Here is a 22694-nt window from a genome sequence, read left to right on the forward strand (position 1 = left end):
TTTAGAGAGAGAAGTAAAGAAAATTTGCCGCGAAATTGTTTATATTTTGTTTTCCCAGTTTGGCTAATGCCTTTGCTTGTTTACACGTGTCTTGGTATGTCACATCCACGGTCCTGGTTACGAGCCTAATTGAAGATCCAACTTGTCGTTACACACGATTATATTTAAATTTATGTAATATCATTTCGAAGAATTTTCTCTCCGAGTTTTAGTTATTGCAGTTTAAATTAAACCCTCATAAGTTTGAAATATTATACTTGCATTATTGTGTTTTTTCCTTTTTAATTTAAAAATTTAGATGTCGGACTTCGCACAGTCACAAATATCAATCGTCTTCAAATGATATTTTATTGTTAACTTTCTTTTACTAATATCTTACAGTAATATTTCTTTTAAAATATTTATTTTTTGTAATGTTTGAGAAAAATAATTGTTTTGAACCAACTGCTGCATGGATATGACTACAAGAGATTTTGCTTGAGCCTCCTTCATGTTGCGTTAATGTATATGTTCAAATTTAGTATCCCAAATAATTTCAAGTTATAATTTTAAAATAAAAATCAAAACAATGATCCAAATAAAAGTTATAAGGTGATTTGGTGATGGAGGAAAGAACACAAATGTTAGAGTGATAAGAAAGTAATGAGTTGAAATTCTTTCACTAACATAATATACTAATTGTTAATATTTATAGATCACTAATCAAATCAATCCAATTTTCTCTCTTTGATTTAAATTGGATTAATTGGTCAATCCAATTTTACGATACCATTTAAAAGTGTTGTTTGAAATCATTAACCATACACTTAACATCTCCATCATCACCTATTACAAAACTTGAATATTTGATTCAAATTTTCAATTTTAGTACCTACAAGTTTTTTTGTTGATGTAATTTTTTTTGTGTTTAATTTTTAGTTTCTGCAAATTTATATTGCATTTGTTCATTTTTAGTTCCTTTAAGTTTTAATTTTTTTATTTTAATCCTTATAAAATCATGAGGACTAAGATTGAGAAAACAAACTTACATGAATTAAAAAGGAATAAAAACGCTTATAATTCCAAAATTAAAAAAAACATAAACTTATTAAAATAGTTTGAGAAAAAAGTGATTGATGTATATCCCCATCCACACTAGATTCTTACGCGTAAAAATGAACATACTCTGATAAATAGTTTTTTCTATATTATTTTGGTAATTAAATTTTTTATTATATTGGTAAAAAAAAGCCTATATTTTACATTATCGTACAGTTTTCTTTATTAGCTGCAGAGGGCTCATTTGTAATAAACATGCACCAGTACATAAATGAGGTTGGAATTAAGATCCTCAATAGAAAACCCCGATCACAAACTACTAAACTACAGGATCCATTTCATGTGGTAGACACGCGCAAATACATCTCTTTTTTTAAAAAGATATTTTTCTGTCTAATACATTTTTATTTGCCAAAAAAATAATAACAGTGATTTGATATGACGTAATTATTTTCACTTTTAACTTCCTATTTCACGAAACAAACTATTATCTCCACCCATTTAAAATTTGTCCTCTTTTAAGTTTCTTTTTTCATTTTCTTGCTTGATGTAACCTGGGCAATTTTGTTGAAAACTAGAATGTTATGAAAATTAAAATCATCCCAGTGCAGACAGAAAATGAGAATATTAAGCTGCAATAACAAAAGTGCAACCTATTAAGCTCTTAAGATATTGCCTTAACAATTTTCATATTCATAATCCCACAGAATTATGTGTGATTACTAAAAATGCATAGCTTTGCAACAGTATTGCTTCAGAGAAGTCACTAAGAAAGAAGACACTGCAATCGACGGGACAAATATTTGAGCGACAGATATGGCAGTTATTAACGAACCTTATATTGGATGATCAAATTATGGCGGGGCACGACCGCTCATATGGCAGGTTAACTTTGCCGAAAAATAACGTCAAGACATAACTTGATCGTCCAACTGAACATTTGTAACCAATTCACAAGAACTGTTATTTTTTAAATGACTAGCTACAGGTACATCGGAAGGGGAAATTTTTCCAAGGTTTAAGCTTTCCAGTCATTTCAAGGAAATTTTAGTATCAAATGATCTTATGAATACCGACTGACCTTTAGACTTGTATTGTATCACATTTGAGTTTGGCAATCAGCAGTATTTATGTGCAACAGCGTACAGAGCAACACAAATTTGTTCATGGAGCCTTGGCGCTATCTTTCAATTACACGCCTACTGTTTTTAAATTCACCACCAGAATCTTTCTCATCCATTCTATATTTATTTAACCGTCCTGTGCTATTCTCCCTGTCTTCAGATCTCTGCCATCTACGGTCATTTCCTTGAGATCCTCTATCATTCCCATAAGACTGCCGGGATGATCCATTGCGGTTGCTTCCACGGGACCCTCTACCATCACTATATGATCGTTGAGATGGTCCATCAAAATCTTCAAATCTCTGCCTATAGCGGTCATTTCCTCGAGACCCCCTACCATTCCCATAAGACTGCCGGGATGATCCATTACGGTTGTTTCCTCGGGACCCTCTGCCATCACCATATGATTGCCGAGACGGTCCATCAAAATCTTCAAAACTCTTCCGATTACGGTCATTTCCCTGAGACCCCCTACTGTTCCTATAAGACTGCTGGGATGATCCATCAAAATCATCACTGAGCATATTTGCTCGGCGACCACCAATAGATCCTGACTTCCTGTCTTTGGTAAAGTTCCTTCTTCCAGAATCGTGTCTATTCCCCTTATTTTGTCTGCAAGGATCACCTTTGTTCCCTTTATTTTTCCTAAATGAATATTCTTCATTTAAGTCACCATCCTCATCAGAGTATAAGCCACCACCCATGTCTTCCTCAGATTCAGAACCAAAGCTTAATTTCTTGGAAGGACCTCTGCCTTTTCTTTTTCTGTCAGAAGCAGAAACGTGCCCATATTTGAAATTGGAGACCACAGACAGTTGTTCATCGGTACCAAAATCAAGTTCATCATCCTTGGACCCAGAGAAAGACGTATTCTTGCGAATTGATCGGGACTGAACACTTCTTCCAGAAGCTGTTTTGTGTTGTGCATGCATCTTATCATCAGTGCCTTCAATATCTTCCGATTCAGAAAAGTTTTCACCTTCTGAGAAATTATATTTAGATTCTTCCACTCTTTTACTACTATTTTGAGCAGTTTCTAGCTCATAACTATCTATATCATCTTCATCCTCAAAATCATCAAACCCTGTTCTAGATCTATAAAGACCAGGATTAGCATATTCTCCATCAGGGGACCCTTGCACTCTGTTGTTCTTCTCAAAATCATCTTCCCACCCCCTATCATTTCCACGTTGAGCATGATTATCTGAATTCTCATCTATAGCATGAGTATCTGCATACTCAAAAGCAGCTACATCTGCACCATCTGATTCATTGTCATCAAAGTCAAAATTCCAGGCATTGGAAACCTCTTGTCGGCTGCCCTTCTTATCCAACTTAGGTTTGGAATTCTGTATTCTATCTTGCATTTTATTCTCCAGAAACTCATCAGGTGGCCGTTTACACTCACAATGGAAGCATACCATATTCCTTCTGTAATTCAAGAAATTGCACCTACCAGATAAGAAATAAACAAGTCAAGCTAAAAACATTTTAGCAATAGAAGCTTCAGCGGTCACATAAGCTTTGCAAACTTTGGTGAACATAATTCTGCATGCTCTTAGTATTAATTATATCAAAACATCATGCTTCACACTGATGTCCTAAACTTCAGAGATGATTATTATTATAGTTGCCCTCTGTGTGTGTGTGGTGAGAGAGAGAGAGAGGAGGGAGAAGTGCAGGAACAGTGCAATGTAATTGGAAAAATGAAGGGCTTTAAACTTACTCGGGGCACTCCCATTCTCCTGGCAGCAACTGTCTCTTAGGACGCTTGGCATCACACTGTAAGCAAACAGTATTCTTTGCAAAATTCATGAATTCACACCTAAGAAGTGTTCAGCAGCATGTTCAGTCAAAAGCAGGAAAAATCAAATATTATATGCTGATGTCATCAACTAACAGCTTATTCATAAACAATTGATTTCCTAATCTAATCCTAATCCTATCTATAATTAACAAAAAGGAGGAAGGAAAAAAAATCAAATAATGACAGCTATCAGGGGTATGCCCAAAAATCAAATTCACTTGGTTCAAAAGGAGCACCAAGCATAATAAATTGGTTAAAAAGATAAGGTTTTCAAAAGGAAATTCACTTGAAACTGACAGTAGCCAGGTGGTAAAACTGTGATTATTATAGCAAGTAAATCAGAGAGATTCAAGGACATACTTAGGACACAGCCAGTCCCCTCTTTTCATCTCAACGTCATCCCGCCCAACACGTCTCTTTGGAGGAGGAGGAGGTTGTTTCACTTTTGGTGGTGGTTTTTTAATCACCGGAGGAGGAAGATTTGGATCAATGGGAACTGAACTCAGCTTGACAACCTCATGAAGCAATTTACGAACCACTGTTTTCACAGACTTCTGCTTTAGAAGTGACTTATTGATCACTGATCCATCAACAGGATCAAAACCAAAAGTCAGCAGGAGCCTCATGACATCAAGAGTCCGTGCCTCATCCTCTTTGTTTGTTAGCAAATACCCCCTTTCACAATTGCTTCTCAAGCTGCAGGAACTACAGACCTGATATCAATGAATTTTTCATCAAAAATATACAAAATATATATGTAAATATTGAGTAGCACGTGCTATGGATTAAAGACTGGGATCAACTAAGAGAGAGATCAGAGATGGAAAGGGGGATCTAACGGGTGGCATATGCATGAGTAGGAGAGGGATAAAAAGGATGCTAGCAGAGTAAAACTGATCTGAGTTTCCTTGCCACCAACCACAAAAATAGAGACAGATTCTAAATTACTAATTCACATTTTGTTGCAGTGTAGGTTGAATGGCCTCCCATCTTCACTTAACACATGTACCCATGAAGATGGAATGATAAGATAAAAACTCAGACAAAGAAACTTTCAGCATTCACAAATCACAATTCACACAACCATTAAAAACAACAAAAAAATTAACAGTTTATATTTGGCACCAAACAAAACGTGCTACACTTACATCTCCTTCGTCAAGGTGAACATGCTTCCTTAAAAGTTTTGCAGAGAAAACCACTTTTCTGTCCACAGTGGGGCATCCATAACCAACCAAAACTTGAATATCCTTCCTTGACAAGGACCTGAAATCAATCATCTTGGGTTTCATAAACTGTAACGAATAACATCCCCCATAGACATATTCCTCTACAAAACAAAGCCACTAGCAGCTACAATATCATCACGCGAAAATAATCTATGCACTGACAGTCTAAAGAGTTTTATAACTAACATAATTTCTGAATGGTTAACTTGATCTTTTAAACTTACGATTAGTTGACTTGGTGAATTCAATTAACATAGTTGCACAAACCTCAATATATCAAAACGGTCTCTCCCGAAACTGAGACACGCCATGTGAACGCTCTTAAAATCCTTAGTGAAATCGAATCCTTCAGCAACCTCGGGTGCATTGAATCCTAAGTCGTGGACCATTTTATCCTCGTCCCTCCTTTTGTGATCGAAGTAATTCTGGTGTACGAGCATCTCCATCAATTGGATCCACTCCGGCCACGGATGCACCAACTCCACCGCCTTCTTGGGTGGCGGCTCCGGAGGGCTTTCGTCGTCTGCGGAGACGGACAGTGCCGGCTCCGGGGGGGCGTTTTTGGATTCACGCCAGGCCCGAATGCGCTGAAGCGTTTCATGCTTCTGAGAGCGCTGTTTTTCGATGGCATCAATTTGGTCGAAGACGAAGCTGAGACGGGCGGAGAGGGAAGAGGGTTTGGGGTTAGGGTTAGGGTCTGGTGGGGCGGTGGAGAAGGGCTTGGTGAGAAGGTGAAGGAGTGGGAAAGAGGGTTTAGGGTTTAGGGAAGAAGAGAGATGGAGGCGTCTGTTTAATAGGAGAGAGAAAGGACCGTAACCATAACCCATTTTTACTTGCTTAGAGCTCAACAGTGAAGGATTCTGCAAATGCAAACTTTAGAGTAGTTTAAACCTCCGTCACGTCAACACAATCTAGCAGAAGCAGAGAACTTAAACCCTACTACATCAACATGCATTGCGCCAACACGCAGACACACTCTTGAACAAAAGCTTAAACCCTACATAGTACATAGTACATGCATTGCGCCACCGCCAAACCTCAACTCTCAGTCTCACTGTCTTTGTTGTAATTAGGACCCTATTTTTATTTCTTGTATCACATTTTCCCCTATTTTTTTTTTTAACTTACCTTTAATGATTTGATTTTTAGAACAGTAATTATAATAAGATATTTTTACTGTTTAAGTTATATTTAAATTCAGAATATACAGCTTAAAATACCTAAAGATGAAAAAAATATGTAATGATATATTATCAATTTTGTAAAAGTTCCTATGATTTAGACTCTGTTATATAAAGTTGAAGAAATTCTTTAAATTTAGGTTTTAAAAAAAATATTAAAGAATTTGTTTCTTTTTAACCGAGATTGCATATAGTTTGATGGGTTGGCTCACTTAGCACATAATTAAGGTCGGATTGAGTTCTAAATAAGTAGGAAAATAAATAGGTCATTGTGACCTAGCCTAATATATATCTACGAAGCCAATAAAATTCTGGTATGAAATTTATTTTGTCAAAATTCAATAAATCGTTTCTTTTATTTTTATATATACTTCTTAAAATTTTATATGTTAAATGTATTTAATTTTATATTTAATATATTTTTAATTAAGGTTAATTTAATCCATTGGTCTGCTGGTTGAATATAGAACCAGACTCAGTTGTAAAATTCCAGACCAAAAGAAATTCGTGTTGACTCGACAAAATTACCTCTACTTATTGCAATTACTTTGGTCTATGTTAGCTATCATATTTCTATGAGTAACTTTAGTTTACACCGTTAGAATTACTTTTCAAAAAAATATTTTCTGAATATAATCTAAAATCTATTTTATTTTCAGACTGATTTTTCTGATCAAAAAAACCTAACTAGAATTTCAACATATTTCAGAAGTAAAATTGCAGCCAAATTTTTTTTAAGGGAAAAATCTTAAAACACTCCTAATCTATGGCCGTGTTAAATCTTGCTAAGATGGGAGCCGATAGTAGAGGGCCTATGACTGTAGTTCATGAGGCTCCAGCTGCTTTAGTTTCGGCATTTGCTTTGTGCCGCAAGCATAAGATGGACAATTCTAATATTATTCATCCATAAAGTTGATATGAATTGTGAATTTGTAATATCCTCAAGAATAATTGACAATTTGTATGATAAATACATAATCGAATTTGTTACTTTTGCGTTATTAACACAACGTTCTAACCAATTGAACTAATAGATCAACAAATCCATGGATACTAACTTAACTTTACACTTGATTAAATAAAAATCACAAAATATACAAATTTGATTGGGCTTAACACAAAATGGAGATATTTTTACCATTTTGCGCAGAAAATGCTATACTAACAAGCAAAACATGTTTTCAGAACCATTCCACTGTGCATCTCGGATATAAGTCTTTATCTGCAGCAACATGGGTGGCAGCTAGCAGTTCTTTCTGAACCTTCCGCCTCTCATAAAACACCAAGCATGAAATGGACGTACACTTCACACCATTTTCCAGAAGCCTATCCCCGCCTCCACAATGGTGACATACCTACAAGAGTTTTTTAAAAAAAATAATAGAGAAAGAGTTATACACTAACACTGTACAAAGTTTACACAGTCATTTAATCACAATCCACCTAGAGATTTCCAAAAAGAAAACAACACAAAGCATCAAATCTAAGGGATTTTTACAAAAAGGAAGAAGAAAGGCAGTTCATTGATATAACACAAACTTTTATCAAACCTGTTCCGAGATGGCAGAAGTCAAAAAATAAAACAAAACCAAATGCAAATCAACACTAGAAACTAACCAAAAGTAATGAGCGCATGAAATAAATAAACAATACGATGAGCAAGAGAAAGAAAGAAGAGTTCAACCTACACAATCTCTAAAGAATCCTTAAAACAATTAACCATCGATGAAAAATATGCAAATATACTTACAGCAACAAGATGTTGCATCTCTTGCTCTAACTTTGAAGTCTTACTAATCACTGCTGTTGCAGCAGCTACTTCATTTTCAGAACATTGATTGCATAAACGGGCTGATGCCTGAACCAACCTATCACATAATACACAATGTTTTGAAAGATAGTAATAATCAATTCTGGTTTGATGGAAATTTGTAGTTAATGTATGCTTTGCAGAAGCTTCCCTTGTGGGGCGGGGCATCTCTGAAAACCAATGGTTTAAGTCAGCACCAACAAGTCCAAATACCCGCTGTAAAGCTGGTACTATTTGTTTATTAATGTAATATAAATCATTTATTCTAAATGGGGAATCAATTGCCAAAACTTCCAATGGATCCACAACCATATCAACCAGGCGAGCTCCAGGCTCTCCATGAATTACAACATACGGTATTCTCTCAGCATAACGTGGTTCTGCCCTAGGGTCAACCGTCATTGCCTTAGTGGCTACAATTGCAGCAGGAGGAAGTGATGAGATTCTTGCACTGTAGGTACCCAAGCGAACCTCCTTTGCAAAGATAAAATCTTTAAGGCAGATTCTTCCTGAAAGAATCCTCTTCCACTGACGATGCAAATAAGTCTTCACCTGCAGGCAGCACATAAAAAGTATTAAGCATGAATTCAGATGAAACCAATATTGTAATTTTTCAGATCAGATGAAGTATCCAGAATAAATAGTTGGAATTCTGTTGTTTCTTTCTATCTTTGCTTTGTCACTAAGTCATTGAGAGGTCCTCAAATCAATTATATATGTAACAAGTTAGATGCATAGCATTTATACGCCTTAATTTGAAGAGAGTTAATGTAAATAGGGTAATTGTGTGGATCGATATTAGTATGTAATCAAGATAGTTAGGGACTTAGGGTAACTATAGTCTTTGCATTTTATGTTACCTATTATATATAATAGGCTTCGCTGTGTAATTGAGACAGAATTCATCACATGTTTCTCATTTTCTCTCTAACAATTTTCAAACAACTATTTATTTCAATGTGATGTACACAGAAAAGATGCAATCTGCTAGCATTTATACCTCCAATAAATTCTGATGCTCAAAGAAGAGTCTCAAAGACTGCTCCATTATCTTTGCAACTGCACCACATGTGTCCCTGCGTACTGTCTCAATACCCTTGGCATCAAAAACAGGTTCAATTTGATCAGGGCTTTCATAACTGTAGCCGACATATCTTTTCTTAGTAAGGAGGAAACATGGGTGATAAACTTTCTCCATCTTCAGGGTGACAGGGCTAGGATTCATAGCAGTGATAGCAGAGGCAATCTCACTCCCAATTTGGAAAGACTCTTTGACAGTGCATCCTCTAAGGAGGACAAACATACTGCAGAAAATACAGTCACTATTAGTTTTTTTAATTACAGCCCTGCCACTTTACTAATCATTACACAATAAATAAAAAAACAATTATGAAGGAAGGAAATGATACTATGTTCAAAATTAGGCCAACTGTATGTAAACACTGTTGGAAAATAATTAATACAAAAAGAATAAACATATGCTTTCAAAGAAATGATTTATGACAAAAAAAAAGGCTTAAATATGCTTAATGTCCTTGATAAATGACTGGATTTTGTTTTGGGTCCCTAATAATTTTTTTCTTTGTTTTGAACACCTAATATATTAAAATTTTTATTTTGAGTTTCTTTCGTCAGTTAAGTGATGTCGTGACACCATCACAACCGTTGATAATGTTGAAAAGATCAGTTTGTAAGGTAACACGTCATCACTTAACTGATGATAGGGAATCAAAACAAAAATTTCAATATATTGGGGACTCAAAACAACGAAAAAATTTATTAGAGACCCAAAACAAAATCCGATCATTTATCAAGGACCTTAAACATATTTAAGCTTAAAAAAAAAAGATTTTACAATTTGTTATTATTGACAAACACATTTTTCACATGTGATGGCAATAATACATTGTTAGGACAAAAGGGGATTCTATGTAATTTTTATGTGGAATATCTTCATCATAACCTTTACTGTATCTTTAATTTAAAAGGGATTGTACTAATATAAAGGGAGCTTTTAGCAGTCATAATATAATTTCGGATCTGAGGGTTTCTAAAACCCTACTTCTCCTGTTCCAATCTGATCTCTTTAATTCCTCAAATCAAACTAATTGTATTACTTAGTTGATGTCTTAATAACAATTCCCATGGTGGCAGTCCAACAATTTGCCATGCAAGATATCAGAGCAGAAAAGATATTGAAAATAATCCATATCAGCAAAAGGGTATATATAATTACACTTGAACTGACCTCTAGGGTGCCTTAAATTATTATATAAGAGAGCTGACTATGCTTTAGGAAAATTTCTCAGGAGACATCATTGTAATTTAACTCTAATTAGATATGGTACAGTGTTACCTATCAGTATCTCCATAAATAACTTTAGCATTCCACTTTTCATGTAGATTTACAAATGATATAGCCTTTTCCAGTGTACTACGGCCACACTGAACGATACTGTCTGCAAGTTCTGCACAGGGCATGCGACCACTAAATCCAGCAGCAGTGTAGCCATATGTTACATTCGCTATGAGCTTCAAAGCAAGCTGCCTTGCATTAAATATCTGAAAAGGAAATCGTATTACTTGGTAAATATTATTTAAATATTTAAATCATGCATATAAAAGAATCATTTGCTACATCACACACAGTAGATATAATTAAATTCATGAAAAGCCAAAACTGATGAAGGTAAAATATTTAGCATGAATTTGGTTGGAAATTTTTCATAAAATTTCTCAATTTCTACTTTAAAAAAATCACATCTATACTCATATGGACATGGTCTTCAACTCTTTACTATTATCCAAGTAGTATTAAACAAACACCGGGCACAATGAAAAGACATTCAATTCCAATTCACGTCCATACCCGCTGAAGAACTTTCTCTGGAGGAGCCAACTTTTTTATTGCTTGTTTTACCATAATTCTTGTTGTTAAGATTTCTTCCAATAAGCGGGGCAGTATACCTCTTCGAACCTGTATGACACATGAAGGAAAACAACTTGCACGAGTTATAAGGTGGTTGAAGGGAGAAGGGGGGAGGGAGTGGTTGTGGTTTCGAATCCCTCCCAATAACATTTTTCGATAAAAAAAAACAACTTGCACTAATCTTGATGAAACAGAATGCTGTGTGTATGGTCTTTGGGATTAGGACAGTAACCAGTTAAACAGAAACTATCCCCATAATTTTCAGCAATTTATAGTTCTGCAAATATATGTCATTCATTCAGCTCCATTAATATTAAGTTGAAGAATCCTTCATCTGCGTGCGTGTGCATGAAATAAATAGGAGATGGAAGACAGTGGATCAAGATTCAAGGCTACTCGACAGAAAAATAAAAGATTGACTGAATCACAATTTACAATTATTTACAGTTCTGGCAAATCTATGGCATTCATTCAAGTCCATTAATATTAAGTTCAGGACTTCAAAATATAAAAGGAGTTAGTTAGTTAGAGAATAGGAAAAGAAAAAAGATTGACTGAATCACCTTCGAAGGTACAAACATAACACCATTTGGAGTGAGCAAGATTTGATCCTTTAAATCCTGCAGAACATGTTGCTCTGGTGAGAATGAACTAACCCCAAGTGTGTTGGCCTTTGATGCCACAACTTTACCGAGACAAGTGCAAAAGCAAAGATTGTATGCAATTATCATGGATGGATATAAAGACTGGAAGTCAAGTACAACAACAGGATCTGAATAAAATCCAGATTCTGGTTCCATTACTAGGGGAAGGCACTCCATGGCAGGCTGAGAAGCAACCTAGATGGGGGACAAAAATGAGTAATTAAGCCCTTGGGTACTGGTGAAGAAAACAAACATTAAATAGACCATAAAAGAAGTTTTAGAATAACAAAAAACCAAGGGACAACTTAATACTTTCAACAACAATGCATAGAACCTGTTTTGATGAGTGCATAAGAAAAAAAAATGTTGATAGACATATAAACTTATTGAACAAAATGATTGGATGAGTAACCTGATGATGCACTGAACATAACCCACCCAAGAACATTTTATTGAAATTATTTGTTTATCACATTCTATCTCCTTTCTCATAAATAACACATCTAGAAGAAAATTAGAAAAATAAGGTGAGAAAATGAAAGACTTCAACATGGTGATAAGGAAAAGACCTCCAGACTAATATTACAGTATATAATCTTATTATGTGTACATGGAGGTCACAAGTTCAAATTCTAAAAATAGACATTCTGCTAGCACAGGTAAGGCTGTGTACATCTACTTTCCCCAGACCCCACCAGGCGAGAGCATCATGCACTGGAGTCTGGACAGCACTTTCATATAATCTTATTATGATTGGTTTATGATAGCATCATAATCAGTTATCCACTGTTGAAAAGGGAGGAATGGGGGAATTTTGTGAGAACCTGTTGTTTTCCAGGTGAGATGGCAAGATAGTTTTGCGTATGGGCCAACCTCAGAAACATGGATTCAACACGGTATTGTGATCCTCGAGAGAGAACAGAAAAAAACTCTATGCCAAAGACACGAGCAAGTTCTGATGTTCGATTCACCTAGCGAAGAAAAATAAAAAGAAATAAGGAAAGCCTACAAGTGAACAAGAAAATGTAAATGTTACTTAAATCAGTATAACAATTCTAATTAAGGAATCTAATTATCCAAGTAAATATAGTAAATTGGGAAATATTATGAGTTGTTGTATGTATATTTATGGTAATTATGGTAACAGTTATTCTTTTTTATTTACGACTCAAATTATAAATAAGAGCCACTCCAGTGTGTAATTGAGACACAGATTCCACCATATGTTTCTCGCTTTCTCTCTCCCTTTGAAAACACCTATTATTGTATCATTCATTAGTTTTAAAGAGAGAAGCCTAAAATAACGTGTGAGAAACTTCAGAAGTATGTGTAAATAATTGCAAACGTGTTTTTGAGATTTCAATGCATCCAAACAGGCCTAAAAAATTAGATTCTGGTAGTATTGTAGCCAAAACAAGCACCCAATCTATGTGCACTAAAGCAGTAGTTAAGAAAATCCTTATTTTGGATATACACCTATAATGCTACCTTACCATATCAAGCTGGTTTATTATCTCAAGGTTCAGCTTTGCTCTCTCTATAACATATTTGATACACCGATATCTTGCTCGTCCAGGACCACTTGAAAACCATTTTGTTAGCACCTTGTGATGAAATGAAGGAATTTTCCGCCTCAATACAGATTCAGCTACAGCTTCAACTGAATATAAGTTCAGCTTAACTTCTCCACGGATCAATCGCCATGCATTCAGGACAATTCTGCCTCCTATATGAACTCCACTAGCATGTGTCCGTCCCCATTCATCCTCAATTATTGAATTTTCTGGCACGCAACAATCTCGACTAGGGGTATCATGGATGTCCAGTTCCAAGATATCTTTTTCATAAGTTTTGCTATCTTCAGAAGCAATCAAAGACTCAGATGGAGTGCGAGACACATTATTAAGTAATCCCAAACCAAGATGTGATGCCCTTTCTGCCAGAAAACCAAGAGAACTCCCTTGAATATCCCAACCCATCAAAATATCTGGGTCAGATGAAGACACAATCTTTATAAATTCTTTTAACAAGAGTTTCTCATCAGTGAAGACCAATATTTTACAGCCAAATAGACCATCAAAACTTCTGCAAACCAATGAAGATTAAGAACAACAATTTTTTTAACATGATCATCCTGTAAGAGATATAGTGTATACTGATTTACAAAATTTATCAACAATAGAAAACTTATCAAGAGAATAAGTATACAAAGAGAAATCACAATACCTCTGACAAGGTACATATTTACTATGTAAAAGAACTAGAACTTCAACAATAGAATCACCGTCATTCTGAAAACCAAGAGCTACAATGTTGATGGCATCAAATTGAGGATCGGGTAAAAGGTCTCCTCTACATTCTGCAAGAATCTACCAGTTGCAGTCAAATTAGACCTATGTGAGAAACAAGACTACAAAGATGTTCATTTAAAAAAGACAAATAACAAAAGACGCTTGTTTAAAATTTAAAAATATTATTCAAAAATAATAAAAGTAAAAAATAAATAAAAATTTAATAACAAGCAATAAAAGACAAATAGATTCCCTAGTTCCTATTATAAAAAAGATTTTGATCCCTCAACAACAACAACAAGGGCAGTCCAATCTCCAATACCTCTATACTAAGTAATGTCAATTGCTGTCCACAGCCAACACTTGCAGGGTCTCGAAATCCAATTTGACTTAGAGGGGTAAAACTTGATTTTCTATCAGGGTCTGATATCTGAGAAATATCTTGTGAGTCATCTAGGCATGCTTTCACTCTTTCTGTTTGTCCTTCTCCATTGCATGGAGGCTTATTTTCTGTATCAGAATCTTGATACAGCTTAGGCCTAAGAGGAGGTTCAGTCTCAGAAGCACATTTTGGAACATCCTTGTCCTCTGCATCTGTTTCTTGATGTGTATGATCAGGAATGTTCCCTGATGACAGAAGATTAGTATAACCAGTTCCAGGGATTAACTTGTCATAATTGTTAGATGCGTTACTATTTTATTTTCAAAAGCTGTAAAAGCTTGTAAAACAAGCTCTCTTTAATTACTAATATTCAGAACAATGTTTGTCTGAAAAAGACATGAACTACATTCTTCACCTTTATTTCTATCTTTTCTAGTTAACAATAATTAACTGGTTGGGAAAAAAAAACCAACATTTTGCCAGAAAATTTTCCAGCGAGTACATTATACCAATTTGGAAAAACATTGTATGTTTTTCTTTAGTGAATTTCCTAGAGTAAGTAACATGGGTAAAAACAAATCACTGATCAGGTATGAAATGCACATATGGTTTAGTAGATACCTCTCTTGTTACAAAGTAACCATCTATGCACAGTACCCACAGAAGGAGGCAAAATATTAGGAGTTAATAGGTATAGGTGAGAACCATCATTTTGATAGTGGGTCGAGACACTCTTTGTACCATTAGATGTAAGGGTTTTAACTGTAACATACTCATTGCAAGTCTCCATCCCTTTCTGAGAATCCCTTGCAGATATCGGAAGAAAGTCATCCAGAACATCCCCTTCAAGAAATAAACAAGCTGGTGTGAAGTTTCATCAAACACACAGTAAGATCAGATCAGAGAACTTAGATAAATAACAAACTAAACTCAACAACCAACACCAAGCCTCATCCCACTAGGTGGGTATCAGCTACATAACATACTAACATTGAGTGTAGAAATTTTTTCATAAAATGCCTTACTACCTGGGTCAATTAAGTCACCAAGATTCATGAGGATGATAGTGTGCCTCTAAACATGTATATGATTAAGATGAACATATAAAAATTCAAGTTTCTAGTAACATGAGGAGGAAGACCATGAATAAAATGATAGCAGTTTGTAAATGTTTGCTAGCCTCATGAGTTTCTGTCAGAAATTAACATTAATACTATTTCCTAAGTGTCTTCCAGCAAAACCGATGCCAAAAAAGCAGTCATCCAGCAGTGAAAAGAAATTTTTTCTATCAAAGTTTATTTCAAAAGTTAATTCAAATTATTGACAATGTAGTAATTTCAAATAAATCAGCATTTAATAAAATTATCAAATCAATGAAGAGTGAGAAGTCAATATATGAAAGGATATCTGCTATAAACTTTTCTTAAATGGCTGGAGCTCCAGACAGGATAGAGCAACATAAAAGCACCATCTCAGTTTCCTTTGTATGAGCTGTGTACTGGTCATCCCAGAGAATGGTAAGTTATGTGCCACAAAAAAATATTAAAAGAGGCTGACTGACTATTAATATTTAATACATAACCTAGCATGAGAGAGGCTCTATTGTTTAACAAGGCATTCCATGAAACTGCATCACAGATTCACCAAAAATCCTTCGGGGAAACACAGACCCAAAACCAATTCAATGTATACAGGAAAAATAGAGACAAATGCAAATAAGGAAAAACCGAGGAAATTGGGTTAAAGAGGGTAAAGTTAAAACCTGGCATTTCATCAGAGCTGTCCTCATCCAAATGAAAATGGGTATTAGAGGTTGTTGGCAAGGTCAAAGTACCTTCAAGAGTCTTATCAGCCAGGGGGTTCTTGCCTGTGGTTATTTCAGTTAATTTAATAGTCTCATGCAACAAATTTTCACCCAGCTTTTGAGTATCCACTTTTTCACTTAACAATACTTGCACATCACTTGCAGCATTTTTCTCCACAGAATTCTCACAAAACGTCATCTGATCATGTTGCACAAAAGATCTGCTTCCATGAGAACTTTGATCCATGAATTTGTCAGACACTTTATCATCAATGAAGGAGCTCTGCACACTACTTGAAGCAGAAGTATCAGTTTGTGGAGTCCTCTCAGAAGCTCTGACTGTATGAACAGAAGCTGTTCTCGACCGTGTGTCCAAGAGGGGATTTTGGGTACAGGCATCAGAAGCTACAGGTTTTGTAAAAGTTGTGCCAACCTTAAGGTTTTCACCCCTACAAACCATAGATGGGTCTATGGAATTGATTAAGTATAATTTTTCAGGCTTTTGGAGGCCTGGTCCCCCATGCATTAAAGCAGACTCTCCATTTGTACAGTTCCTCAACACTGAACTTGCTTCCAAACCTTCTATTTCATGTTGACCAAAATATTCATCTTTTGGCCGGCTAGTAGCTTGTAAAAGACAGTCACTGCCAGCTGGAAGGGGCATTTTCCCATGCACTAAATTAGCATGATTGCTAACTTCACATTCACAATTCTTCTGGTGTTCCATTTCTTCTTCATCAGTTTGCATTGTTTTTAAATCCAGCTGTTTTTGCCAAAGGCATGCATTTTGTTCCTCATGCCTGTCTAAAAGAAGCTTTTTAGTAGTTCCAGACTCACAGTCAGCTTGTTCAACTCGATAGGATCGCTTTCGCCTCATCAAGTCCCGCAAAGAGCAGTTAACCAATTTGTGTACTTCTTTGGAATCTGAAGCATCTCTGCCCTTGTTCCTTATAAAACAAGCACCATTTCTAACCTCATTTCTGTTTAAGTAATTTGAGTGAGCAGAATCTCCAGTCTCACTTTCAAATGGATGAGTCACAAGTAAAGTAGCATGCTCTCCATCATTATTAGCTTTATCAATTGAGGAAAAAGGCAAAGACCCCCATTGTTTATTCCTTTTATCTTTAATAAGTGTACTTGTGTCAGTATTGGGCAGTACATGGTGCTCAGAAGCCCTTGTGTATTCACTGTTTATCTCTACTAGAGAAGAGGTTCCAGCCAAACTATCACGTGGACTTGAGAACTCATCATCATTAGAACCATCAACTTGAGGTAACATACTGCTTGATGAAGCTCCAATAGGACAATAGTGATCCAAGGAATGAGAGGGTTTTTCATTTGGTAACTCCAACTCAAGCATATCATCAATTGAATCTAGAATATCCTGACACTCCTTTTGGGACTCATTCTCATAAGCAATATTAGCTTCCTCCAGCACCTTATCAATTGTTGCAGCAGGTAACAAGGGAGTCAAGATTGTTTCATAAACAAGTTCATCGTCAGAGTTTATATCCTCTGCAGCTTGAGAAGTTGCAAGCCACTTAAGAATATTTTGTGCTTCCTTATCAGCAGCCTAAAAAGCAGGAAATACAGAAATGAAAGAGAAAAATTTAATACACCAAATTGTTTAATAAAAGAAAATCAAAGGTTGAACAGAGCCATGATAAATCAAACATTCATATGTCTCCATTTAGTCCTAAAGATATTGTTCCTGGATTGTTTTTAAGAAAAACGAGAAATTTAAAAATGAGTACATTATTTCCTTATTCCTTTAACCGGTTATTCTGAAATTTTCAATAATTCATATACAGTTTTAAATATATATAATATGGAAAAAATGAATCCATTAATAAAAATAAGGAAACTATTTCCTGCATATAAAATTTATATAATTTTTTCAACTCTTGTTGAGGAGGGTAAGCAATGCATGAAATCATTGGGATTAATGTTCAGATATACTACAGCATGTGAATGTGCACCAGCAGAATAGTTAAAATTTACACAATTTAGTAATTAAGATCTAGACAATCAGCATAAAAAAAATATTAATGAAGGTAGTTGATTACATGCAAGCATTTACAGATAGATAGAGGATTTGACATAAAACAATCCGTCTGAATTGATCTTTCATGGGATCCTGACTACATGCAGAGCAATTGATCACATTCATAACAAGATATATTTTGAGAAAGGGATGGGAGAAAAAGTACTTTTGTTAGGTTGCAGGCAACATATACATAATTGGAAGAAAACCTACACAGCCCATAATAAACACTATTCAACAATACCCAATCCCTGATGAAGATTATTTTGTTAAAGAACAAGGTAAGCATAATTATGACATATCTTGTTATACTATACATAGAAGAAAAATCATGGAAAAAGTTACTGCCTTTATGTCCAATGTTCCAATCATTTCAGATGAAGGGATTTCATCCATAGTCAACATTTCAAGATTTGCATCAGTCCCTTCCTCATGCAATTTGGCATTTTTGCATAATGAAGCTGGTGGTGATGCCGAGCCTATTATGTCTGTTTCTCTGCAACGATTCAATGTTTGTTATGTTTCACATCATGTGAAAACTTTAATGAATTTTCTATCATGTAATATACAAACCTCAATTCCTTCGCAGAAAAAGTACAAAATAAAGAGGTTTCAGCTTCACTGCACAATTCAATAAATTTTTTCTCAAAGTCAAGACCAACAGAGAGAAGTTTCATAACATCTTCTGGTAGTGGTTTGCCAGGATCAGAAGGCATGGTAGCCTCATGAACCCCATTCCGTTTCTGTTGCTCCTGAAACAATACAAGGCAATTAATTTACACAAAAAAAAAAAACAGACAAGATAACATGTAACTAGAGATATAGAAAGATTAAACATGATAGGCTACCTCCCATATTGGTACAAGTGACTGAACCATGTTGACATCTGAGCATGTTTGTGAGAGAGATGAATACATTTTAAATTGCTGATTAAGTATCTCTGCCACAACAGACATGTTTTCATAATAAGGAATATGACAGTAGCAAAAGACACCATTACATATTTAAGTATATATGTGTGCATGCACATTTGTGTTGTGACAGAATGGCCATGAAACCAGACAAACCATCCACAGAAGTATCTCCTTCAAGCTCACAGATACTTTGACGTTTAGGACAGTGAGCCTCATCATTTGACAAAGCACCGGATTTGCTTGGGGGTGACCACATCCACTCAGATGAGATCGTGGAAGACATCCACAATTTTGACTCTAAACATGCATGAGCATCTGAATCTGCCTAATAAAAAAATTACAATATCAAATATAAACAAAGGGACATGTATCATCAAAATAAAAAACAGTTAGGTGGTTTAACAATAAAGGGAAATTAGGGTGACTAGAAAGCTAAAAACATGAAAGTCAACACACCTTTCTATGCTGATCATCGGTATTTAATTTCTTGCAAGTGTCAGGAATGGGGTAGCGGAACTTCATCTTTGATAGGTGCAAATGACCCATGCCATACAAGTTGTAATCAACCTAATACAGCAAAAGAAAGCATATACATCTACAAACATAAAATAAAACTAAGCAAAAATGTGCTACACGATTTTGCATTTGGGCTATAAGGCAATCAAGTGAGAGAACATTGATGGACAAACACATTCAGTTGATCTGTTCACATAAGCAGCCATAGGTATAATTTATAAGAAAAGGAAAAACATAAAATTAGACAGATCAATTTCAGAAGATGAATGCAGCCATATACATAAAATTCGGGGTTTGTATGATGCTATGTTAATTTAATCAGAAAATCATCATATCATGCTTAGTTGGACTTAAACTTTCAGATACAGAAAAACATATGAAAGTACATACCAGAAACTGAAGAATAAAGGGAATATGTGATTCATAAGGCTGTAAACTTTTATCAAGAACAGCACCAGCCTGAAAAAGGAAATGTCAAGATGAAAGATTATTCAGTGTAACATCAAACTAAGATGTACTTAATTCAATAAAGACTTTCCACAAAGTGATAACTGAGGTACAAGAATCAAGCTTAGCTAAGTATAAGTAATGTCCAGAAATTGTACCAAGAGAAGATTAGCTGCACGGGAGACATCTTGAGGATAATATCTTAAGCATCAGTCAAGGCTTACTCTTTTTTGGGTAAGGTTTCCATGATTTAAGCATGCAATCATCCTGGCTTGTACATACAAGTGGTACATATGCATGCTGTGCAACTATGCATGTGGAAACATATTGCAAATACAAAAATATTAACAAAGTATCTGAATAGTGGATACAGGTATATCTTTACAAATAACTCCTCAAGTGAATGATAGCCATAAAATTTCCTTGCTCGTACAAGGCTGCATCCATGTACATGTTGTCTACTTGAACCAGCATTGCCTTTAAGCTGTAGAAGTTGCAACCAAATTTGATGCCACATCTTTAATATGAGAAACTATATGTACAAAGCATAAACAAATAAAAAAAGAGAGGCTAAAATAGAGAGTACAAAACACATTCTAACTCAAGCAAGGATACCTTTAAGGCTTTCTCAAGAGAAGCAGCTACCTTATAGGTGAATGCATCACCTGTACAACATCCAGAAAATTTATTCCGCTTATCAAGTCACTAAATGAAAATGTGAGATTTATTTGAAGCATAAATACTGATGGAAGTTAGATAAATCAAAAGCATCATCCAGATGATTAAAAATTGGCCTACAAAGTAAAAAAGAGAAAAGAAAAAATAAATAAAACTTGCGTATCGAATAATAAAACAGTTAAATATAAGTAACTTATTTACCAGAACCATTAGACAAATGAAATCCAACAAACTCAAACACAACAATATATAAAGATACAAAAAAAACTTGATGTAGACAAAACAAGGACCAGTCAATAAGACTTGCTATTACCTGAGTCCAGTTGAAGTGGTATATCTGAACACGGCACATACAAATAGGGTAAAGCCTACAAAGAATAATATGGACAAACAATTTTAAGTGTAACAATAGTACCATACGAAAGAAACAGTAACAACTTTTCTTATTACAAAGAGGTAGAATTAAAACTGTTGCATTGCATTGCATTATGGTAACAAAATTGCTAGCAATTGAACTCCGGGGCGCTTTGTAGGGGAGAAATTTTCACTATCCTAGGAATTCTAACTTGGGAAACTTAATTTCCCACGGTTGGTACACATTGTTAAGAAACATATTCCCGAAAAACTATGATTCCTAGGAATCGTTTTTAACTCACATTCCCACAATAACATTCTCGTGGAGGGGGGGTGGGAATCATACTTTCCCAAGCTTAATTTTTGTTTTACTTTATTAAAAACATCATGTTACTCTTATTAAATTATTTAATGTGATAAATAATTACAGTTACGGATAAAAATATCAAGTAACTCTTTGATTTATAGAAAACTTATTTAAAAACTCTCAATAGTCAACCAAACAAATTTTCTTCATTCCCAGGAAACATGGTTATCAGGATTCATGATTCCCAGGCATGAAAATATTTCTCCCCTACCAAACGCCCCCTTGAGTGGAAAATAAAAGGGAAGTATATACGAACCATAACTAACTAAGAATCTTGTTTCTTAATAAAAAAAATGGTTTAAAAGACAGAGAAATTTCATGTGCGATCTTACTCGATGAATGTGCAAGCAAGTCTTCTGGCCAGCAGGAGTAGGACCATACACTCTTATCACAGGCACTTCATTCACCTTTCCACCTTAGTAAAAGAAAAGAAAAACGAAACAGTGAAACGCAAACTAGTGCAGCATGAGATGAACACTGAAGCTTCGAAATGCGGAATGAAACCCAAAATTGTTGTCGTTTGTTCCTTGGAAGTTCAATTTTACTTAGAAAGTGAAATGAATTAGGGTTGGTGTGGTACCGTGGAAGCTGCTATAACAGATATCAGCGTCGGGGATGGGCGGTGCCATGTAATAGTCGATGGTGACAATCCGAATGCTAAAAATCTCTGAATTGGACTGTGAATCTGACATGCTTTTGTTTCTCAAACTTTTGGTTTCTTCGGTGAAAGAAGAGTGAAAGCAAGAGAAAATGAAAGCGGAGAAAGCTTTGGTTTATTTATTTTGGCGCTAGGTGGTTGGAGAAGTTTTCAACTTAAAAGCTTCTCTCCAACTCTTAGTGTTTTTTTTTTTTTGGCGCTACGAGGTAAGGGCAGGAATGGAATGGAATGGAGCAGGCCCAACTTCGGCCCAAAAATTATCAACCGGTTCAATTCAGCCCAAACTTATGTGTTTTGTTAAGGAAAAAAACAAGCTCTTTGTTTATTAATTTTTAAAATTTTTCATAAAAATAATCATTTAAAAAGTGTAAGTAAACGAACAACAATGACTTATTTTAATTTTTTTACCTGTAAGAATAAAAAATAAGTAATAAAAATTTATAACAACTTACACACAACCTAGACTTTCTTGTACTT

The 22694-nt window shown here is 35.1% G+C and overlaps 2 protein-coding genes across 3 annotated transcripts; both read right to left on the reverse strand.

Moving 5' to 3' along the window:
• Positions 1 to 1855: 1855 nt before the first annotated feature.
• On the reverse strand, positions 1856 to 6261 carry LOC114407601. The gene is made up of 5 exons (XM_028370774.1): positions 5466 to 6261; positions 5118 to 5235; positions 4330 to 4682; positions 3889 to 3987; positions 1856 to 3614 (listed from the first exon to the last, which is right to left on the reverse strand). The coding sequence occupies exons 1-5, from the start codon at positions 6023 to 6025 to the stop codon at positions 2219 to 2221; spliced, it is 2526 nt and encodes an 841-aa protein (XP_028226575.1). The 5' UTR covers positions 6026 to 6261; the 3' UTR covers positions 1856 to 2218.
• A 1014-nt stretch (positions 6262 to 7275) lies between these two features.
• Positions 7276 to 22340, reverse strand: LOC114407602 (DNA polymerase zeta catalytic subunit). Of its 2 annotated transcripts, XM_028370775.1 has the most exons (24): positions 22140 to 22340; positions 21892 to 21974; positions 21152 to 21206; positions 20776 to 20825; positions 20532 to 20644; positions 20319 to 20361; positions 20104 to 20172; positions 19654 to 19764; positions 19351 to 19522; positions 19132 to 19223; positions 18857 to 19035; positions 18632 to 18779; positions 16198 to 17812; positions 15057 to 15278; positions 14376 to 14680; positions 13989 to 14131; positions 13256 to 13847; positions 12587 to 12733; positions 11682 to 11957; positions 11059 to 11166; positions 10546 to 10751; positions 9190 to 9493; positions 8130 to 8741; positions 7276 to 7734 (listed from the first exon to the last, which is right to left on the reverse strand). In XM_028370775.1, exons 1-24 carry the CDS (start codon positions 22249 to 22251, stop codon positions 7561 to 7563), a joined length of 5931 nt encoding a protein of 1976 aa, XP_028226576.1. In that variant the 5' UTR covers positions 22252 to 22340; the 3' UTR covers positions 7276 to 7560. The 2 variants fall into 2 exon arrangements, with proteins under 2 accessions (XP_028226576.1, XP_028226577.1); XM_028370776.1 differs by lacking the exons at positions 20104 to 20172; positions 20319 to 20361; positions 20532 to 20644; ... (2 more) ...; positions 21892 to 21974; positions 22140 to 22340 and having other exon boundaries at positions 19351 to 19518; positions 19654 to 19763.
• Positions 22341 to 22694: the final 354 nt, after the last annotated feature.

Source organism: Glycine soja, chromosome 3 (assembly GCF_004193775.1).
Source record: "Glycine soja cultivar W05 chromosome 3, ASM419377v2, whole genome shotgun sequence".
NCBI lineage: Eukaryota > Viridiplantae > Streptophyta > Magnoliopsida > Fabales > Fabaceae > Glycine > Glycine soja.

What these genes read in the sequence shown, in the direction of transcription:
- LOC114407601 (XM_028370774.1), bottom strand. Translation starts at nt 6,025, where the DNA reads ATGGGTTATGGTTACGGTCCTTTCTCTCTCCTATTAAACAGACGCCTC. An exon ending in GACCGTTTTGATATATTGAG is followed by an intron (nt 5,236 to 5,465) that starts GTTTGTGCAACT and finishes GATTGATTTCAG; the next exon opens with GTCCTTGTCAAGGAAGGATA. An exon ending in GGGGACTGGCTGTGTCCTAA is followed by an intron (nt 3,988 to 4,329) that starts GTATGTCCTTGA and finishes AACACTTCTTAG; the next exon opens with GTGTGAATTCATGAATTTTG.
- LOC114407602 (XM_028370775.1), bottom strand. Translation starts at nt 22,251, where the DNA reads ATGTCAGATTCACAGTCCAATTCAGAGATTTTTAGCATTCGGATTGTC. An exon ending in CCGATGATCAGCATAGAAAG is followed by an intron (nt 19,523 to 19,653) that starts GTGTGTTGACTT and finishes TTTTTTTATTAG; the next exon opens with GCAGATTCAGATGCTCATGC. An exon ending in CACTTGTACCAATATGGGAG is followed by an intron (nt 19,036 to 19,131) that starts GTAGCCTATCAT and finishes GTATTGTTTCAG; the next exon opens with GAGCAACAGAAACGGAATGG.